Here is a 20722-nt window from a genome sequence, read left to right as displayed (position 1 = left end):
TATAACCATGGTACACTGACAAAAACATAAACTTTTATTCACAGGATAAAACAGTTGTTTTGTATCACTAATTGTCCATTGCGATTACAATATACAATATTACTGTCACTGCTACATTTCTATAATGCTACTGTAACCGGTTTCTGCTTCATCCCGCTGCAACAGTTCGGCCCAAACAGACTCCTCGACTCTGCGTTGTGTAGTGTTTTTAAAAAGACAAGGAGTCTCTGATCGATCGTTGCCACTTTATTTCCTGAATGGAAACAACGGTGTATTATCAGTGCACAGGCTCGCCATACACCACTCCGCACAGCACACTCTCGTATGGCTACGGCAGACTGGCAGCGATTACTGCAGCAATATTACAATTTCTAATATACAATAAAATAACAGCAACAACAAATGATGTACCTGAATGGAAACAACGGTGTATTATCAGTGCACAGGCTCACCACACACCACTCCGCACAGCACACTACGGCAGAACATCTCATTAGCATTCCGCTTTAGCATACAGTTTCACACATTAATAAACAAATGAAAAGTACATAAAACTGGTGTTGGACATGTGTCCACTAAGCACTTATTACACTCGGTGCTCGTCAGCTAATCAAACATGTTTTATGTGTCTGTACTACTTAGCTATATTGTGTGCGGAACAATACAACTCACCTCTCGTATGGCTCGTACGGCAGACTGGCAGCGATTACTGCAGCCAGCCACACCGAGAGGGGGCGCTGTTTCCCCATTACACTGATATTTGTGGCAAGTGGAATAATACCACATAAACACTGTTACACTACCAGAAATTATTTCCACTACTAATTAATTACCGTTGAGCTTAAAGGTCCTATTAATAAACTGTTAATGAATGTGTATTTATGAAGACGATTTGTGAGACTGGTAAACTTATGATATGTACAATAGTCTTTCGTTCTACACGGTGCATTTCAAGGTCCTGTACCCATCCGTCGGTAAACTGTACCTGGGCTTGTTGCAGTGACCTGAAGTTACTAAAGTTCATGAGTGTATGCACTCACTCCAAGAAGCGTATAATTATAAATCTGAGCGTGGTGAAAGTTGGGCAGCACGCTGACGTCTTTTGTCCACTCTTTCACTCCTTTGATTTTTTCCTCGTATCTTTTCTTTGTCTTTTCGTCGAGTCTGTCTTTGTACGGACCGACATTGTTCTCCTTTTGTTTTGTACATTCCTTTTTTGTGCGGCAAAGAAAAAAAAAGAAGGTACTGGAACCGGAGAATGAACGTTTTGCGGTGCTGCAAATGTTTGCATTTGATGCGGTACTTGGATTGTTTTGCCACGAGTTCCCGGCATGCAATGCGCGAAAATCACGTGATTGCTAAAGAAGGGGGAGGGTGCAGCCAGCCTCCTCGGCTGTAATTGGTCCAGCCCAGAGTCGATCATGACCAATTGGCCAATCCAACACCTTTCATTATATATACCCTTCCTAAAAAAATAAAAATAAAAAAAAAAACCATCGGCCCATAAAAACAAAAAATCGCCAGCGGCCCACCGGGCAAATGCCCGGTATGCCCGATGGCCAGTCCAGCTATGCAAGGAATGGAAAGATAATGGTATTTTATTATTTGTCACAATGGCAATAAATGTGCCATGTCTATTGATGTGAAGTCACTAGAAGGGAGGGAATGATTTAGCTTTGTGATACATTATATGCATTAAAGTGCTGCATTTATTCCATGTGCCATTTACATCTCACGTCTTCCTGAAGACAGATAAACTCATATGGAATATTGACAGTGAATGATGCAGCAATAACAATTTGTGCTATGAGTGATAATGTGGAGAGATGATATTCAGAAACTCTTTCAAAATAACTCATTATGTATTCTGCTAAATTTAGAGCTTGTCAAAAAAAAAAAAGGATTTCAGCAAAAAATAGACTTTAAAAAAGCACTTGTACAAACAAAGTATAGGCCTCTGGTGAAAAGACATCATTCAGCAGAGAACAATTTGCAAGTCGGGTTTAAGGCTGCACCTATTCAAATGCAAATACTAGTTGAAAACAACCAGCTCTGCAGCTCTTCAGTCCAGAAACTAGGATTTCTGTCAGTTTAAACCACCCAGTTCCATTCATGATTAAATAATTATGAATCATATGTTTTCCTTTCTGTGTTGAATTAACAATAAAGTGCCTGAGCAGCAATTAGTCATTAGCTCCACCCAAGCTAACTGCTGAATATAAATGAACAGCAGGCCACTCCATTCTCTGCAGCTCTGGCCATGGCAAAACATTTTTCCTTCCATGGTTCGAGTAGCCTTGGAGCCATTCCCATTCAGTAGAGGCACATTGAAAAGGACTTGGCTGGCATTTAAATTCAGGTCTGACTTTGCTTTCTCAAGTAAAATACAATACAGGACACAAGGCAATGTAGCAGATGAAGAATATAGTGGACTTATTTGCATCTAATCTGGGCTCATTTTGGCATTTATGGCAGTTGTGGAACTGGTAAATATGTGTCTTGAGCCAGATTTGATATGAGCTACAGCAGGCGCAAGTGTTGACATCTGGCTTTGGTAAGGTGGACCTTTGGCTGAGCTGCAGCGGCGAGACTCACCTTGAGTCAACATGATCGGTCAAGATATCTGTCTGGTGGTAAAGACATAAGAGACCTATCGAGGCAAAATCGTGGCGTTATACAGATTCTTGGATTGAGACAGGATATAATAGATGCTGATGTAGTGACGTTTGAGAAGGTTTAAAAGTGTGATAAATGCAGATAAAAATAGACAGTACAACTTCCACTCCACTTCTTCTTTGTGACGATATACACTCACAGGACACTTTATTAGGTACACCTGGCTTGTACTGGGTTGGCTCCTTTTTGCCTTCAGAATGGCTTAATTCTAGAAATGGAATTCATAGATTGCATAGGTAGAAACATAGAAACATTCCTCAGAGATTTGGGACCATTTGACAGAGTATCACACAGTTGCTGCCGATTTATTAGTGGCTCATCCACTTTGCATTTTTCATTATGACAAATATCCACATGACTGACATGATACCTAAGGTGTTTTGCATTCACTGATCTAAATACAGGTGACAAAGGGAAAACTAAGATATCTTTACTTTGCGTTCCTTTGATAACGAGCTCCCAGTCTCTTGATCCAATATTCTTCCACACAGTATTCCTTTTTTTGTTCTTTTGTTGGTGGTGGTACGAAGCACTACTCACTGATTTTAAGTTGGGTTGACATCTGGTGAAAGGCAAATCTGGAGCTCTATCAGCAGTGAAGAAATGTTTGATTGTACACTAAGACAGGTGAATTTTATCTACATATATTTGGACAGACATGCTATTTTTCTGATATATTTACCAAAACATATTCATGTTGCAAATTCATGTTGATAAATCACAGAGAGGCGAAACTAAAAACAGACTGCAACTTAAGACAAAAGCAACATTTTTCAAATTTACATACATTTGGAAACTTCATAGGTTTGACACTGCAGCTTTATTATTATGATAAGAATAAAATGCCTTATTGGAAAAAAAACGCATAAATAACTTTTTTCAATAACTAACCTTTTCACATATTACGTAATATACTTCCTTATAAGCTTGCACTTGTAGCTGTTGCTCTCTTGGTGTGACGTATACCGGGTTGCGTGTTCTCAATTAATCATCAGTAAATCATTCGAATGATTTACACATGGGCACACCGCCTGATCTGGAAACAAATCCAGCATGCACTGTTCGGATTGGGTAGCTAAAGACTCCTTTTCTCCTGGATGTCTCACTTCTGTAGTGTTTTTTAACTACTCCTCCGGTTATCTGGCAGCCAGCCATTTCTCCCAGTTGGACGCTATTACAGTAGGTAGGCGCTTGAGTGTCCTGCAGGCGCAGAGAGGAGTTGCGCTTCACGCTTTCGCTTCATGGCTCAGCGGTCTGCTCACCTTGTCCCGATCGCGCTGCTGGTGTTTGGACTTGCCGGAATCCTCCTCCTTACTATTTCCACCGAGAATGTTCAGGAGGAACCTGAGCTCAGGGTAAGGTCGGATCGGTGCGCGTCAGTGTGTTGTGCGAAGGGTGTGAAACAGGTGGTACATTTAAAAAAAAATAAAAAAAATAAATTAAATAAATAAAATTTAAAAAAAATTAAATGTGGGACCAGGGAATTCGAGGACATTAGCCTTGATACCTGGATGTAACAGCCAGTGACTACTCTTGTTTATTGTCCGGATTAAGCTCTGTTTTATGCTTAATTATGGCCCCATATTTTGAATTTACATTTTATATTATGCTTAATTTTTCTAGCCCAATAGGGCCGTGTCAGTAGCAAGTGGCTTGCTGCAGAGCCATTCAACACCAAATTCTGTTACTGCTGATCCCTCATTTTTGTGTCACCAGCTTAATATCCCATGGTTCCCTTTTATAATGTAGCTCCCCTTCCACCCAGCAATAACGTGGGAATCCAGTCTGAGAAAGCAAGCACAAAGGTTTTCTTCTACTTTTTTTCCGAGGAGACAAATGCAACAGTGTGTTGAAAGGACTGAACAGACAATTAGAGCGTCTCGTGTTTTGTTTGCCATGTGTTGGGATTCCTCACAGCCGAGTGCACAGCAGTAATGAAGAATTATTATTAGGGGTGATTAGGAACATGTCTGTACATTGTTGCCGTTCACCTGCAGCACTGATATGAGACGCGTGTGGTCCCTTCCCTTTGCATTGTCGGTCACATGGGTTCCCGGGTGGGCAGATTTCAGCACACTCTCCAGATTCCTTTATTTTCAGAAGGCATTGAAGCTGTAATGATTTGATATTTATTGATCCACAGCAGCACAACGCAGACCTGCAACTGAGCTCAGAATTGAAATCTGTCTGGCTGCATAAACTTTTCCTTTAAATGTCTATACTACAAAGCATTTTACAAACAGCTGTGAGCATATACTGTAGCATAAAGCATGATCCTAAAATTATGATGAAGCACAGCTGAATCTGTGTTAATGTTACAAGTTCAGGATAACTTGTAGCACCCACACTGTTTAAAAAAAAAAAAAAAAAAAAAATTCCAAATATAATTTGACTCCATTGTTTTGGCTTCTTAGAATTACAAATTATAGGCATTTTTTTTCCAGAATTTCATACTTAAGCCTCTTATTACTCCGTTTCCAAAAAGCTGGGATGCTGTTTGCTTGTCTTCAAATCACTCTAACCATATATTGAAATGTCATACCACGTATGCAGTTGTGAAACATTTATGCGTCACAAAGATCATTTCATTAAAGTAACCCGTGATGGGTCTTGGTCTTGTGACATGCAGGCATATAAGATGATGTCTGAAGTTCTGTTTCTGCAGATACTAATTGTTTGGCTTGCACAAACAAGTAGAGTAAAAACAATTGTAACACAGCAGTTTATATGGCAGGCAGCACAACTGGAGTGTATGAAGTGCATTTAACTAAAAGTAAGGAAAATGATTAAAATGTATTTTAGTTGATGCTTTATGCTATTAAAGTCTTACTCCTCAATTTATGGATTTTACACTCAGGTCATTCCATTTGAAATCTGCAAATTTTTACAACTTTTTCTGTTCATCTCTTATTTTCCCTAAAAATACAAATCCAGAATAAAAACTGGCTGAAAAAAGTATTTAAAAACAAAAAACAAAAACGTAAGCATTTTATCTCATCTCGTTTTTTGTGTGCAGGCCTGTTGTTGTTGTTGTTTGTTTTTTACTCTTGTTTTTGTGTTGAAGTGTGTAGCTCAAATTGTAGCTCCTGATTCATTTAAAAACCAGTTAAAATTCAGGTTTATCTTTCATAGTATGTGTGACATTAATTTTCAACCATTACCTCAGATTTCAGTGTGAAATAAAACAACCTGAAAGTGGGGCAACAGGATGCCTTTTAAGTTAATATATAAAAGTATTTAAGAGCTGAAGCTAAACTTTTACAGAAATTATTCTGTGTCCAAACTTTGGTTTGTTGTTCGGAGAGGGTCAAGCAGATGGTCCATGTTGATTTTTAGATGAAATGACTCATTTAAAATAATGATTTTCATTAGCCTTGAACTTGTTCATTTTTTTCTCATAGGGCCAAAACTTTGTATTATTTAAGCAGTGTGGATTGATGTAGTATTTGCATTGCACAACTCCATTAAGAGGACTCCACAGACAAACACAAAACTGATTTAAAATAAAATAAAAATGTATTATGGATACTGAGATATTTTATACATGTGCAGGGGGAGAGAGAGGATACTTAAAGGAGCTGCCAGGTAGGAAAACAGATGCAGAAATCAGAGGCAGTTCATGGATGAAGGACATGCAGAGAGTTAGTGTGACCGGGGAGGGTGCTACAGATGGGGTGAGATGGAGGCAGATGTGGCAACCCCCTAAAGGAAGCAGCTAAAAGAAGACGAAAACATGTTAGGACATCAAAGTCCTATTTTATAAAGATCTTATACTGCTGGATTAGTAGTTGAATCACTGTTTTCAAAGCAAACATGTGATCTTGTACAATATAAAATCCATAAGGCTCTTTTGATTGCCAGTTGACCTCATTTCTAGCCAGATGGTGAAGGTCACATCGCCACGATCCTTAAAGTCATTTTTGCTACTCTGCTATATTAACTTGAGGTCTGTTTCAAAGCGGTTGCCACAAAAATCTTTGTAAAGGGTGGAAAAAATGTATTTTCACTGCTTTTTCTCCTGAATTTCCCTTCTCTGTAGTATGGGATTGTCCTGGATGCTGGATCCTCACACACATCTTTATACATATACAAGTGGCCAGCAAATAAGCAAAATGGCACAGCCGTGGTCACCCAGCATAGCAAATGTCATGCTGAGGGTAGGTATCATAAGTAGCACTTCCCACACCAAAAACATTGGTAGAGTTTTGCTTGAAAAACAAAGGGTGCTTACAGCAACAAATATTTGCAGGAAATCGTGCAGACTTGTTTGACACATACGTTCATTTGAAGTTGGTGCAGTTCGTTTAGACAAATGGAAAAGTTATGTATATGCAAAAGTTGTATAGCATATGGACAATAGATGCTCAAAGTTTGAATGGTAATTAAAACATCAATGAAATTGAAGGCATTTTGGGGGGGGGGGGGGTTTTCTTTCTTTCTTTCTTTCTTTCTTTCGCAATTTTTACACACAAACCTTGGGAGAAGGAGGTCAGGATATTGTTTTGTTTTTTTTGTCCGCAGCTGTTCTTTCCCACACAGCAGGAAATAGTCTGCCTAAGATTCATTCACGGTATTGAGTGATCTAATGAGAAGTAGCCTTTATTGTGCTAACAAAGAAGACTAACCAGTTTCAACATAACTTTATACATTCATTATAAATGAACTACTCTTAAGTTAAACCTATTAGGTGTAGTTCATCACATTATTTCATAACAATATACATGCAGTTTACCTTTCATCTAATGGAAGAGTACTCTCATTACACCACATAGTAATTTATATACTTGGTTGATAATTGAGAAATAGTGGAAATCTTAATGATGAGTTGGTTGTGGGAAAGTCTGCATGGAGTTTTTTCTGAATGAGTCATTTTTATTGCATCACTGCACTGATGTCAAAGCAAATGTTTGCCTAGCAACAGTCAGGATCGAGTCAGAGTTGAGCTTTGTGGTTTGCCACTCCTGCCCTGTAAAAGGCTTTTATTCCTGTGTTAAACAACTTTTCCCCCCTTGTCATTCATGAGCACGGTGTTTATGCTGACATGTTTCATAATAAAACGATCCTAAGAAAGGATTTGTAGATGGATGTCTTGAGGAGGAAATATGCGTTCTTATTTAAATATAAAGTGTTTTTCCCAAATCATTTTTTTTCTGAGTTAATGCAGATAACTTGCTTTAATATTACTTATTCTGTGACTTTAGATAACGTTAATATTTTAAAATTTCACACACAATTCAGCAGATTTTCATACAGCTGGCTGGGAAGCTGGGATAGTAGTTGGATTCTTTTGTATTGCAGCACCACAAGGATATGGGTCACAATTGCTAACACTGATTTTTGTGAATATTACACCAAGTTGATTATGTTATCAAACAGATTTTGTTTGTTCGACATGTTCATCATTCGCTCAGGTGAAGGAATTGCAAGTTATGCAGGTCAACCGGGAGCAGCAGGGCAAAGCTTAGAAGCATGTCTGGATCACGCAGTGAAGAGCATCCCAAAAGACAAGCACCAGCTCACACCTGTGTACCTGGGAGCCACAGCCGGCATGAGGCTTCTGCAGTAAGTCGTGTCTGTTTTGTTTCCATGTGTTTTAGTTATGCATCACCTTAATTTTGATCCTGTTCCAAGTAAATCTTGTAATAATGCTAAAATGGCAATCCATACTGGCCTTTTTAACCGGCTTACACATTCATTAAACAAGATGAATCTCATGGAGATGAATGTGTTGGGAATATAATTATTTCTGTGCCAAATATAGCAAGTTTCTACAGTGCAGAAGAAATCAGAGAAAAGTGAAAAAAGCTAAATGTTGTTTAAGAGTTCTCAGAGTAGCTGTTGCACTGTTTGTTGTAATGACTCCACTGGACAAACCTAACCAGCTTCATGATATTGCCACCTACAATGTGTAATTGTTGTCAGTTGTGTTGGCATGCAGTGAATAGCCCTGTTTGACTCCTGGATAATAGACTAAGAGGTCCTGCTTCAGAAAATGAGGTATCCACCAAAAATGGTCTCCCCTAGATTCAGTTTCTCTCTTGCAAATTTCTTACCATCATAACGTGTTTTCTGTAAAAGAGCTGCTTAAATGTAATCCTTCATTTAAGACTGTTTTAGCCAGATTATTTTAGCGGCAACCCTTGTTGCATTGAATGGTCTGAGGATGAAAAAATATAAACACGAGGAATAAGCAGTGATTGCAAATTTCATAGGGCTGAAGTCACATGTTTCAGGATAATTTGGCTGTGTTATGTTATTTTAAAATAAGGAAATTACCTTAAAAGTGTTTGTAGCCACCTGCAAGCACTTAAGCCTCTCCTCCCTCTGCATTTCTTATTGGAAAGACAAACACATCTGAGGGTCTCTCAAAACCTGTAGATCCCCTCAATATCCACACACTGAAGTTCACAGAGAATTGATTGGACAGTGTAAAGTTGTTTTATGTGTTGATCTCTAGTATCCTGAGCAGGATATGTTTTACATTTGTACCAGTTCTATTGTGCCTGGTGGAGGGCATGCAGCAATGGGGTCAAACCAAAGTCTATAAAGTTAAGAGCATTGAGTGGGGATGGTGACGGGGCATTCAGACATGTAGATAAAATTGAAGGTATGAGTGTTGAAAATGCAAAGCATTATCGAGAAGAGTTTAAATGTATTCAAATATTTGGTTTAGTGGCTTAACGTTGCCTGCAGACAGGAATCCATCTTTTTATTTTCAGTTCAGCCAGCAAAACTGCCTGATTGGGTTTAGGCAGCTATCAAGTATGGATTTAAACATCTGGAAGAAGGCCTCCTGTCCTTGTATGTGTACCATAACTCAATCAAATATGCAGCGGAAAACAGCTGGACAGTCACTCAGTCTAACTTGCATGCGTGCGTAAATCATTTGATTCTTGCAAATGTGTTTTAAAAGCTGTTTTGTCACAAATGCATTTCCATACACAAATACACCACCTCATTTTATAGTTTGAGCTGTTTTGTTTGTGGGTTTTACTGACGAGTATCAGCATGAATGTTTACTAAAATGTTTTTCATGTAGCACTGACACTAAACTTTAATGTGACACACAATCTTGACTTCAGCTTATTCTAAACTCTAATAATAATAATAATCATAATTATAATAATCATAATAATCATAATAATAATCATAATAATCATAATCATCATCATCCTTTAATTTAAATTTACTGGGAGATCTAAAGACCTCATAAGGATGACTTATAGCTTGGAAAATATCTGGAAAAGATTTCATATAATTTAAATGTTAGTTTTGACTTTAATCTGTTCTTTAGTTCCTGTCTGCATATTTGTCTCATGCAGAGGTAATGAACAGATTAAAAATAAATAAATAAAAAATCATAATGTTCTATAGTACTTCTAGTAACTTTATTATTTAATTTCTTCTTTGCCTTTTCTGTTATGAAGCAATTAAGTAAATGTAAATCTTTGGTGGGCATTTCTGCTCCCCTGGCCTTATGTTTGACACCCCTGATTTGCAGTTTTAAAACTTGTGCCTGAAGCTTACAGCAGAAGGTTTTTTTTTGTTTTGTTTTGTTTTGTTTTTTTTAATAATGAAGTGTTCATAATTATCATCATGATCATCATTCTTCCTAATGATTTGCTGAAAGTCTTATCACTAAAAATCTTGATTATATTTGTTTTTATTTGTTTTTCCTTGTTCAGTTTATCTAGTCCAGAGCTGTCCACTCAGATTCTGAAGGAAGTGGGACAAAAAATCCAGTCCTACCCTTTCGACTACCGGGGAGCAGCCATACTGAGTGGCAAAGAAGAGGGGGCATATGGATGGGTCACAGTTAACTATCTCTCAGAGAACTTTATTAAGGTATCCAAGTGTGTAAATGTGAAAATCAGTAGGAATCTGCAATACTATTTATGAGGAGACTAGAAGTCAGTTATTGCTGTCACTGTGAAACTTCACCAGCAAATTGATAACATTATGAGAGCGTTTGTATTGCAAGTTTTCTGAAAATGGCTTTATATATTCAGTAAGGCATTAGTTTAATTTGTAAATACTTTTCCAAAACAGAGATGCAAACATTGGATGAAGCCAGGTTTTTGTGACTGTTCCTTTGCAGTATGGCTTTGAGGGGCACTGGTTCAGCCCCAGCAGACCGACAGTGGGAGCTCTCGATCTGGGTGGCGCGTCCACGCAGATAACATTTGCTACTCAGGAAAAAATTGAGAACAAAGACGATCTGATGAAGCTGCGCCTTTATGGTCATGAGTATACTCTGTACACACACAGCTTCCTGTGCTATGGGAAGGACCAGTTCCTCATGACACTGCTGGCTCATATAATGAAGGTAGTGTAACGTGACACTTAAATCACAAGAAAAGCTCAAAAGAAAAATCCTGTCCACAAAATGACTGTTTTTCAGGATTTTACATCAATTACTTTTATACATGAACTAATCAATTTATCCAAAACAAGATTCATCCCAAACCTAACCAGTCACTAGGCCTAACCAAATGTTAGATCTTGCCACAAAAACACAGAATGACTACAGGGAGCAAAGAATAGAGCTGAGATGTTGCTGCTGCCAGAACCAGACTTTCTAAGCAGCACCAGGAATGTTGCAGCGGAGCCAATCAGCAAAATGCTGAGATTTAGAGAATGTCACTTAGTTATTCTTCTAACCACAGTGTAAAAAAAAAAAAAAAAAAACCCACTTGGGTAATAATGCGAACACAGACGGCCAAATACATAAATGATGAAGAAGGGGACAGGCCCAGTGATTCTGAAACTCTTTTTCTGAAATCGCCACTTCAGGTTCTCCCTGGCTTCAGTCTAATATGATGCGTAGTATTAGACTTTAGCTTTGTAACACAGAAATGTTCACTCCTATAATAGAATAACGTAAGTGTAGGTATGTGGCTTTAAAACTGGCACACATTAAAATGAGTTACTAGGAACTCCATTCAGTAAATGTCAGCTGCAAGTTAAGGTAGAAACATGCAGCTATGTAGAGAGGAACATATCTAACTATACTGATGTATTTTTAAGGTCAACTTCTCCAATAAAATCACCAGTATAATGTATATAAGATCATTGTACTCAATGTTTCCTCTTCCTCAGTCTCAGGGTTACCCTCAGTCTGTCACTCACCCCTGCTATCCTGCAGACCACAGCAGGACGGTGAAGCTCAGCAGTATACTCGACTCTCCATGTACAGTAAAGTACAAACCCAGCTCCTACGACCCTCATGCTTCTGTGACAGTACATGGCAGCGGACACTATGAATACTGTCTGGGTAACGTGTCTGAAGTCTTCTCCTTCAACAGCTGTCCCTTCTCCCAGTGCTCATTTGACAAAGTCTTCCAACCAAATGTCACCGGAGGTTTCATGGTAAGAGAAGCAGAACAAATGCTTTCTTGAACTTAAAGCTCAGCCTGTATGTCAAAGGTGCCGCCACAATCCCAGATTTCTTTTCACAAAACTTTAATGTTTTAAAGCTGCTATACTGTTTCTGAAAGTAACATCATTGCAGACCACACTATACATTCAAGATTGTTCCTGTCCATGCTGTCATAAGCACAGGTCTGTTTATCAAGGGTAGTTGAATATTAACATTTGCTTTCCTCCTGAACAGTGACACCTTTTCTCAGGTGTAGTTTGGTAATCAAATTACACCTGCCCTACATGCCAAGTCATTCTAACCTCGAACATCACCAGATGTTTTGAGTCTCATCCTCTCTCACATTAAGACGGGCCTCCCCGCTGATCAACCTACAACAATTTGCATATCAAGCAAACATGTCAACGGAGGATGCAGTCATCATAGCTCTCCACAACTAAATCTGGAAAACTCCAGTGTAAGAATGCTGCTGTAGGTTTCGTGAGTAACAGATCCCAGAATATCAGGGTGGGAGATCGCTCTTATCCTGAACACTGGCACATCACAGAGGTGTGTTGTCAAATTTACTGATCATGCCACCATAGCAGGACTAATATCAGAATGGTGAAACCGCCTACATAGAGGTGGTATGTAATCTCAGATTGGTGTTATCACTCTCACCTGGACTGAAACGCTGCATAAACCAAGGAAACAATAGTGGACTATCTCCAGCAGACCAGCTTCTACCAGTGAGCCGTCAAGTCTTGTTTCAAAACAAAAAAAATTATATTTATATTGGTCCTTTTTTTTTTGCTTCAAACCTAGAGCTGCTAAACAATGTTTTATTATTTTGTGAACAATCATGGTAGAGATGTCTTCTAAAATGATTCCTATGTGACCTCCTCACAAATCTTACACATTTTGAAGGGGTTTTGATCTTTGGAAAGAGACATTGCTGCTGAGTTTTTCAAAGGCATCATTTGTGTTTGGCTTTTGCCTTTTTAGATACCCCATAGTTCTATTCAAGAGAAGGCATGTCGCACTAACGCGATCTTGAGTGGAACGCATTTATATTCTATCCAGGGTGAGCTACCATTTAACTGTACTGGTGGTAAGTGCATATAAATCAAAACATATCTTGAAGTTCCATCCACACAGGATGACCCTGATGGTTGGCCACTAGTATTAATTCCAGGCTCCGGTTGCCTGGGTAACCCTCTATTGCGTTTCCTACTGTGTCAGAGGTCAGTCAACTCTGCAGTTGCTTGATGTTGCTGAATATAGTTAACTTTACACGGTTGCCTTTCAACATGGCTAACTTTTATTTGATTGTTGTGCTGTAGCTGTATCACTTTTTACATACAAGCTTTTTTCTTTTCCCTTTTCTGTTTTCAGGCTTTCTCTGCTTTCTTCTATGTTCACTCATTCCTTCAACAAGTCACTGGCATAACTGCTAGCTCTCCTTCGGAACTACAGGATGTGACCAAAAAAGTGTGCAGCATGAGTTTCACCCAAGTAATCACCTTTTCTATTCATGCTTTACTTATCCAGAACATCTGTTTCTGGCAGCATGTGAAAATATTTATTGTATTTTTCCAGATGATGCTTCTCGCTCCAGAGCAAAAGTCCCGTTTGCATTACTACTGTGCTGCCTCTGTGTTTCTCAATACTCTCATGTTGAGAGGATATGGCTTCAATGACACAACATTCCCACACATTTCTTTCCAGAAGAAGGTGATTATTATCTCTTTCCAGTTAAAAACAAAACATGTCAATGCTCCATTGCAAATGGATGGGAGTTGATCCAAATATATTCACATCATTATGTTGCTGACCCTGCAGGTTGCTGACACCATGGTGGGTTGGGCTCTGGGCTACATGCTGAGTTTAAGCAATTTGTTGCCAGCAGAGCAACTGGAGCTGAGAAAGGCCCTGACCCCAGGAGTGTGGGGATCCCTCATCTTTCTTTTTGTCATGCTCCTTGCCGCAGTGCTTTCCTTCTGCTTATTTAGAGTTTATAATGGACAGAATAAGAAAAGAGGCAGTGAAAGCACAATTTAGCTAAGAAATGATGTCAGGTTTTTGTTTTGTTTTTTATTTTGCTCTGAACACTGACCCGACAAGGAAGATTTGGAGCAAGATTTAAGTTTTAATTTAAGCATATTCTCTGTTATATAATACCATAGTTTGCTTTTGAAAATTTTTTTTACACCAATTGACTTATTTTTAACTAGTGCTAAATGTAAACTGTGGTTTGTTCATTGACTGCAAAAGTTTTAACATGACATATACAAAATGTTTTGACTTTAACATGTTTATACAGTTTGCTGCTTTAACCTATAATTCAGTGGTATGTATAAAATGAGTGAAACCACTGCATTAACTTGCTGTGAATGTAAACTACTTTAAAGCTGACAGTGAGTACTCTGACTTTAGTTTGAAAAACAATGCCAACGTGAAAGTGCCTCAAAAACACTGGAAGTCTACTGGAAAATGGCCCTCGGCTTCCTTTACTCTGACCTCAGCGAACCCAGTTTTTGATGCAAGTTTCAAGTCATGCTGAATAAAATATTAAATGCATTTTGTGAATATCTGCTGCTATTTGACTCAGAAAGGCATTTGACCACAGATATTATCCAATGACCTACTGTAGGTGGGCAGCAGTTGTCCTTTGCTTCTCTGTCAAATCCACCCTTCACTTGGCACTAGGGCTGAAACCGAAGATGGCAGCACTGCACGTACAAGGATGCCAGCTGCCGTTAAACTCCGAAGAAGAAGAAGAAGCTCTGTCCCAGAATTCATAATGCGGCCCTGCTTAGTTTACAACAATGGTGACAGCTAGTTCATCTTAATATTACTCTTATTATTCTTTCTGGGTCACAAAATAAATGTTTAACAGATTTTCAGGCGAGAATGTAGCTGTATAAACCTCAAATATCTGCTCAGTTTATCAAGACACCACATATTTTCAAAAGCGCTCCAACGTTTTTGGAGACGTCTGTTACCCACCAGCTCGATAGTCAGCCGGGGGCAAGGCTCACTAGAGCCCGTGAGAACACCGGACTCCCGGCAAATAGTTTTCAAACTCACCACAGTCTTTCACTATATATATATACAATATATATAAGTCACTTAGATAACTTAAAAGTGTTATTGTTTGGCTTTTTTTTTTTTTTTTTTTTGTATTTTATTTGTTCCTGAGTAAATCGGTTTGGCTGAGATTAAAGTTATCGTTTTTACACAGCTGAATAAACATCAAGCAGACAGCTGATTATCAGAAGTGTGAGGTGCTCGAGAATATACTCCGGTGTCCCGTTATGTTTTAGATAGCAAGGAGCAGACGGCTGAGTTTATTAAACTTCACCGAAACTATCATCTTGTTTTATTTTTAGTTAGCACACACCTTAAACACTTAAAGCTGTAAGCTAATGATAGTTATATAAGAGCAGATGCATGCTGGTGCAATAAGCTGTACGTTTTACGTCCAATGGATGCATAATCTGATTAGTCGACTAATTGCAAAAATAATCGTTTGTGGCAGCCCTACTTGGCACCAACATGAACAGCAAGATTGCAACGATGAAAACATAACAGGACTTGTATACAGACTCAAATAGATTCATAGGCTCAGATCTTTTAATAAGTGCCGCTGTAGATTTTACAGTGCCAGTTGGCTTGACCAGGCCACGCCACAGCCTGTTAAGAAAATCGACGAATCGCAATATAAGCTCAACCAATTCTTGTTTTTTAAAGTCCTTAAGGATATACGCTTTGCAATCATTGCGCCCTGGAAAAAAGAAGTGTAAAGAACTCTATGGTCACCAAATCACATGACATTCATGCTCATGAGTGTATGTAAACATTTGACCACAAATATATATTGATATTTGATATAACATTTGTTTATAACTAGAATTATGAAATAATATCATTATCTTTCACATGATATGTTTTCTACCCCAAATTTAAACCCTCTGCATTTTTGTATGTTTTTTGTTCTGATCAATGACTGTAGAAAAAAAGTCATTGCCCTTTAAAATATTCATTTGGACTGCAGATACCAAAATGCATTTCTTTTTTCCGGTATGTTTGAACTGCCTTCAGAATAAAATTAAGTTTTAAAACATTTCTAATAAGGAATTTTCACAGTTTCTTCCATAGCTTTTCCATGAACAGCAAGAAATAAAACAATGAAAAGATTACACATCATAAGACGTATGGAATATCTGTATGTTTATTATTATTATTAATGGTGGCGATAGTAAGTCGTAGTATTATTTATTTCGAAGGGTCATACCGGAAGTTAACTTGATTTTGCCGGCTAGCTGTATTATGGCGGTGCTAGAAGGAAACTAGATGATGTCTTTTATTTTGCAATGATTTATAGCTTTTGCATTCCCGTCCAGATTACAATATAGAGATATAAATGTGTTACTTCCGTATTAGTTTCTACGCATAGACACGAAGCTTGTTTGGAAAATCCGAGCGTTACGCTTGCTGCTTGCTTTGCTAGTGTGCTCCTTGAGAAGTTTAGACATGTGCACACAGACGAAGGCGGCTGCTCTCATGGCCAACATACCGCAGGCAGACATCGACCCTTCCGGAGTATTTAAGTACGTCTTGATCCGTGTTCATAGCCGAGAGGAGGGGGACGACTCGGAGGTGGATATAGTCCGAGGATACGGCTGGGCTGAGTACCACGGTGAGTAAGGACAACGCTCAGAGCGCTCTGTTTTAAGCGTAAAATACACCTCCATCTGCACCTGGACGCACCAGAGATGTACCCCCGAGATCAAACAAACAAACAAACAGATGACCCAGCTTTGCTTCTGTCCTAATACTGACTCATCTCGAGGACCTGTCTCCCACCTCCGTGTTGTTCTTGATTGTCCTCCTACCCTCGCCATACCTACAGACTGTATGTAAACGATGGACATAAACAGTTGCCCTCCCAGTGGCTGTTTTGTTGTGGCCATAGTCAGAATTCATCCAAAGCTTTAACAACCTGTCATTAAAAACATGGCCGCAGGTCATTGCACAACATGGATAGCATGCTGTTAATTAACACGCTTGATCAGCATCACTTGTGAGATATTTTGTTTGTTTTTAATGATGATTGGACAGTGCATTGCTCTGAATTGTAGGACAGCATTATTCCCTGTCCTTTCATGAAGGACAGTGACCAGTGTATCTCCTGCTAAATGAGATGATAAAGGGAGGGACCATGTTGCAAATAATAATATTACTTATAACCAGCTTAATTAACCCCATCTAGATGGGACTGGCAAAAGAGAGAACCCAAATAAGTTCATATAAACACAGTTATACTGTTGTCACAAGACACACTCTAACAATTGTGCCCATTGATGATGAGGTCAGAGATTGGTCTAAAGTAAAAGATTTTCATGTCATTTCTCAAGTGGTGCATTAAAAGATTAATTATTTTGAGTTTCATAATAATTTGAATCTGCCTCCCCATAGTTTCCTGTTCTACCTCCGCATATAACCAACATTAGGATGTGTCTAGGTGTCCACAGGTGTGCGCACATGATTTCTTCCCTGAACTTATGTTCACTTTGAAATCAGTGTGTGTGTGTGTGTGTGTGTGTGTGTGTGTGTGTGTGTGTGTGTGTGTGTGTGTGTGTGAGAGAGAGAGAGAGAGAGAGAGAGAGAGAGAATGAAGCAATGACTCTGATCCATCATAAGGAAAGATAAGTTTTTGTCAGTGCAAAACAGGGTATAGTAAATGCAAGAGAGACAGGTGAGATATTTTAAAAGGGAAAAAACAGACAAACTGGACCTGAAAATATCTTAAAAGTTTATTTTGTGACCCAGAAAGAGTAAATGGCCTGTATTTGTATAGCGCTTTTCTATTCCCTAAGAACCCCAAAGCGAGTAAGTAGAAGTAATAAGAGTAATATTAAAACTAAAAGGAGGACGCATTTGTCGGCTGCATTCGGAGTCTACGAATTTGGACAGCCTTTGGTGCATCGCTGTGACGTAATCCGTCTACACATGCGGCCTCAGGAGGATGCAGCCCATGAATTTGGACACCCCCTATATCCCTGTCCCATCCTGATCACGCCAAAAATAATCTTAACATGTTCAATTTAGCTGCTTCCAGCTAGGCCTCCCCTATTTTTTTTTTTAAGTTTTGTTTTTTCTTTTTTCTTTTTTTGCTACTTCACTCAATCCTATCAATCAATCAATTTATTTATAAGCACATTTAAAAACAACACAGGTTGACCAAAGTGCTGTACGTAGTAAAAAAAAGTAAAAAGCATCACTCTGTGTTCCACCCTCTTCTTAATGTCTACCACAGCCATCCCAGTCCTTTTTGCATATCCACCACCATCTATCGTTCAACATTTCTCTCCTTAACACCTTATCGCCTCTGTTCCTGCATGTCCACTGAAGTCTACTTTAATATCCACTCACGCCCTCCTTCAGAATCACGCCTTCAATTTCCAGCTTCAAACTCATAATCCTGTCTGACAGTCTTCACCTCCACAACATTCTTCATATACTCTTGTCAAGATTACCTCTACTCTATTTTACTTCATATCTACACCATAGTAGAACTATCTCGATCCACCTCCAATGCTTCTGGCCTCGCTTCCGTTCCAGCTGTTTTTCTGCACACACAATATATCTACTAATCTTCCCCCATTCATAAATGCTCTCTGTTTACCAGACAGTTTCTACACTTAAAGTCCCTGCTCTCTCCTTCACACTCCTAATTTTCCTTCAGTCTCGCTGCCTCCTAACATGCCTTCTCCCTTTCCTTTTCCTTTGTCTTTGGCCAACACAAGGCAAAGTTTCAGCACAGTTTCTAAGGTCAGCCTGTTGGCCAGCAGCATCATTTTTACTTCTTTTTTTTGTCAGGGTAATATCTTATCTACTACTACTCTAAATTGCTATTCTAATATAAATATGTATAATTTATATGGATTTCTTTCTATTCAACACAATTCATAATATAAATATTAAATGGAAAAAGTAAAATGTTTAGACTTTGTTTCTATTACCCAGTTATTAGTAAGTACATTAAGCAAACATTACTAAGAAATGAACAAAGAATTTCTGTGTGGCTCAAGCACACGGCCACAATATGCTCAAATATCCCTCATGCCACAGATAAAGTGCGGCCTAGAGAATCCACATTTCCCCAACCAGTCAAAAGATCTGTAGACTTTATGCATGGCTCTGCCCCTATCCCCTACCCAACCTCCACCTTTCCTCCACTTTGTCTCTTTTATATTGTGGAGGAGGAATTATCACCACCTCCAGCCTGTCGTTGATAGCTCTGTGCAGACCATACATTAAGGCCTCACCGTGCCTGCGCTTTCTCCTCAGGCTCAGCTTTTCACTTTTTCACAGTTTTGACCTTTTCTCCTCCCTATGAGCTGCACGACGAGCTTGTTGTGCTCCTTGTTTCTATAGGGGAAGCAAAGACACTGTTTTACATCTAATGTATATTTTACATGTCTGTGCACTCATTGACCGACTGCCTCATTTTGGCTTTGGAATTTTGTAATGAAGGGATGTTTATGTAATCCGTTGGTGCTTATTATGTAGTATTGGTACACAATATGGAGCGGCACAAAATATTATAAACACTGTATAATAACAGGCAGCCTTCAGGATAACTGCAGACTTTATGAATGCAATACTGATGGCTTTGCATTTAGTAATGACAGGTCTGTGCTGCTCTCTGCTGGACAACACTGAAAGCACAGTACATGCAATTTTATTTAACAGCTGACCAACCTCATGAAACTCAATGAACACTGTATGGACACATCCACATACCAAGCAGGCATTTGAAATTATAAATAAAACTCCAGTTACAAACTCTAAGTCACCAAGCTATATTTTCTAAGGCAATAATTCATACTTTGATGTAGAAAATATTCCAAAAACTTTGTTTCTGAGTTGTATCCATCCTTTTCCCAGCTGACATCTATGAGAAGGTAGCAGAGGAGCTGGAAAGGGACGGGCACTTGGACTGTGAGTGTATAGGAGGAGGGAGAATCAAACATGACCCCCAGGCCAAGAAGATCCATGTCTACGGATACTCCATGGTGGGTGATTCTGATCTGTAAATACTGAGAAAGTATGAATACAATGATGGTTTTTGGGGTTTTTTAGTGGTTTAAATCAAATGTTATTTCATCTTTCTGATGAAACACTGATGTGTCTTTTTTGATCACAGGGATTCGGAAGAGCAAACCATGCAGTGACCACTGAGAAACTCAAGGTTCGGTATCCAGACTATGAGGTGACCTGGGATAATGAAGGCTACTGAAATAAACTTTAAACAGCTTCTACTTAATTCCCTGTAACCCTGGACTGATGTATTTTTTTTGTAACCCTTCGTTATCAGGCTAAACACATTTAGGATTTTTCTTTTTATTAATACAACAGCTTTAAGTTTTCACCTTCCTTCCTTGTGTAAAACATAACAGCTTTTCATAGTGTAGCTAATAATTTAATGAATTTGTCATGTGGAAACATTTAAAATAAATGACTGCCTGCGCTGGCTTTGCAGATTACCGCCTCTCCTTCACTGACTCGTTTTAGAGTCATGATCCCTCATAAATTTCTTTGGAAATTTAAGTTACAAAGCAAATCTTACAAGTTTTGATGTGGGGTTTTATTGTGAAATGTGTGCTTATATTATGTGCC

General features: G+C 38.8%; 2 protein-coding genes across 2 annotated transcripts; both read left to right on the top strand.

Moving 5' to 3' along the window:
• Positions 1–3632: 3632 nt before the first annotated feature.
• entpd2b (ectonucleoside triphosphate diphosphohydrolase 2b) lies at positions 3633–14500 on the top strand. The gene is made up of 9 exons (XM_085411210.1): positions 3633–4031; positions 6716–6833; positions 8088–8238; positions 10362–10521; positions 10775–11002; positions 11776–12045; positions 13430–13549; positions 13634–13768; positions 13877–14500. Exons 1-9 carry the CDS (start codon positions 3918–3920, stop codon positions 14093–14095), a joined length of 1515 nt encoding a protein of 504 aa, XP_085267336.1. The 5' UTR covers positions 3633–3917; the 3' UTR covers positions 14096–14500.
• A 1844-nt stretch (positions 14501–16344) lies between these two features.
• Positions 16345–20587, top strand: phpt1 (phosphohistidine phosphatase 1). Its single transcript, XM_085413522.1, has 3 exons — positions 16345–16736; positions 19991–20118; positions 20250–20587. The coding sequence occupies exons 1-3, from the start codon at positions 16571–16573 to the stop codon at positions 20340–20342; spliced, it is 387 nt and encodes a 128-aa protein (XP_085269648.1). The 5' UTR covers positions 16345–16570; the 3' UTR covers positions 20343–20587.
• Positions 20588–20722: the final 135 nt, after the last annotated feature.

The sequence above is a fragment of the Rhamphochromis longiceps genome, linkage group LG7, assembly GCF_057381845.1.
Source record: "Rhamphochromis longiceps isolate RC_006_pf linkage group LG7, R_longiceps_female_GT1.1, whole genome shotgun sequence".
Taxonomy (NCBI): Eukaryota; Metazoa; Chordata; class Actinopteri; order Cichliformes; family Cichlidae; genus Rhamphochromis; species Rhamphochromis longiceps.
The sequence above is the reverse complement of the archived record's forward strand: the minus strand, read 5'-3'. Positions and strand labels throughout refer to the sequence as shown.

Bases quoted from the DNA above. Each gene is read 5' to 3' on its own strand.
- entpd2b (XM_085411210.1), top strand. From the start codon at position 3,918: ATGGCTCAGCGGTCTGCTCACCTTGTCCCGATCGCGCTGCTGGTGTTT. The intron at 8,239-10,361 runs GTAAGTCGTGTC...TTCCTTGTTCAG, and splicing joins GCCGGCATGAGGCTTCTGCA to TTTATCTAGTCCAGAGCTGT. The intron at 12,046-13,429 runs GTAAGAGAAGCA...TTCTGTTTTCAG, and splicing joins ATGTCACCGGAGGTTTCATG to GCTTTCTCTGCTTTCTTCTA.
- phpt1 (XM_085413522.1), top strand. From the start codon at position 16,571: ATGTGCACACAGACGAAGGCGGCTGCTCTCATGGCCAACATACCGCAG. The intron at 16,737-19,990 runs GTGAGTAAGGAC...TCCTTTTCCCAG, and splicing joins CGGCTGGGCTGAGTACCACG to CTGACATCTATGAGAAGGTA. The intron at 20,119-20,249 runs GTGGGTGATTCT...TTTTGATCACAG, and splicing joins ATGTCTACGGATACTCCATG to GGATTCGGAAGAGCAAACCA.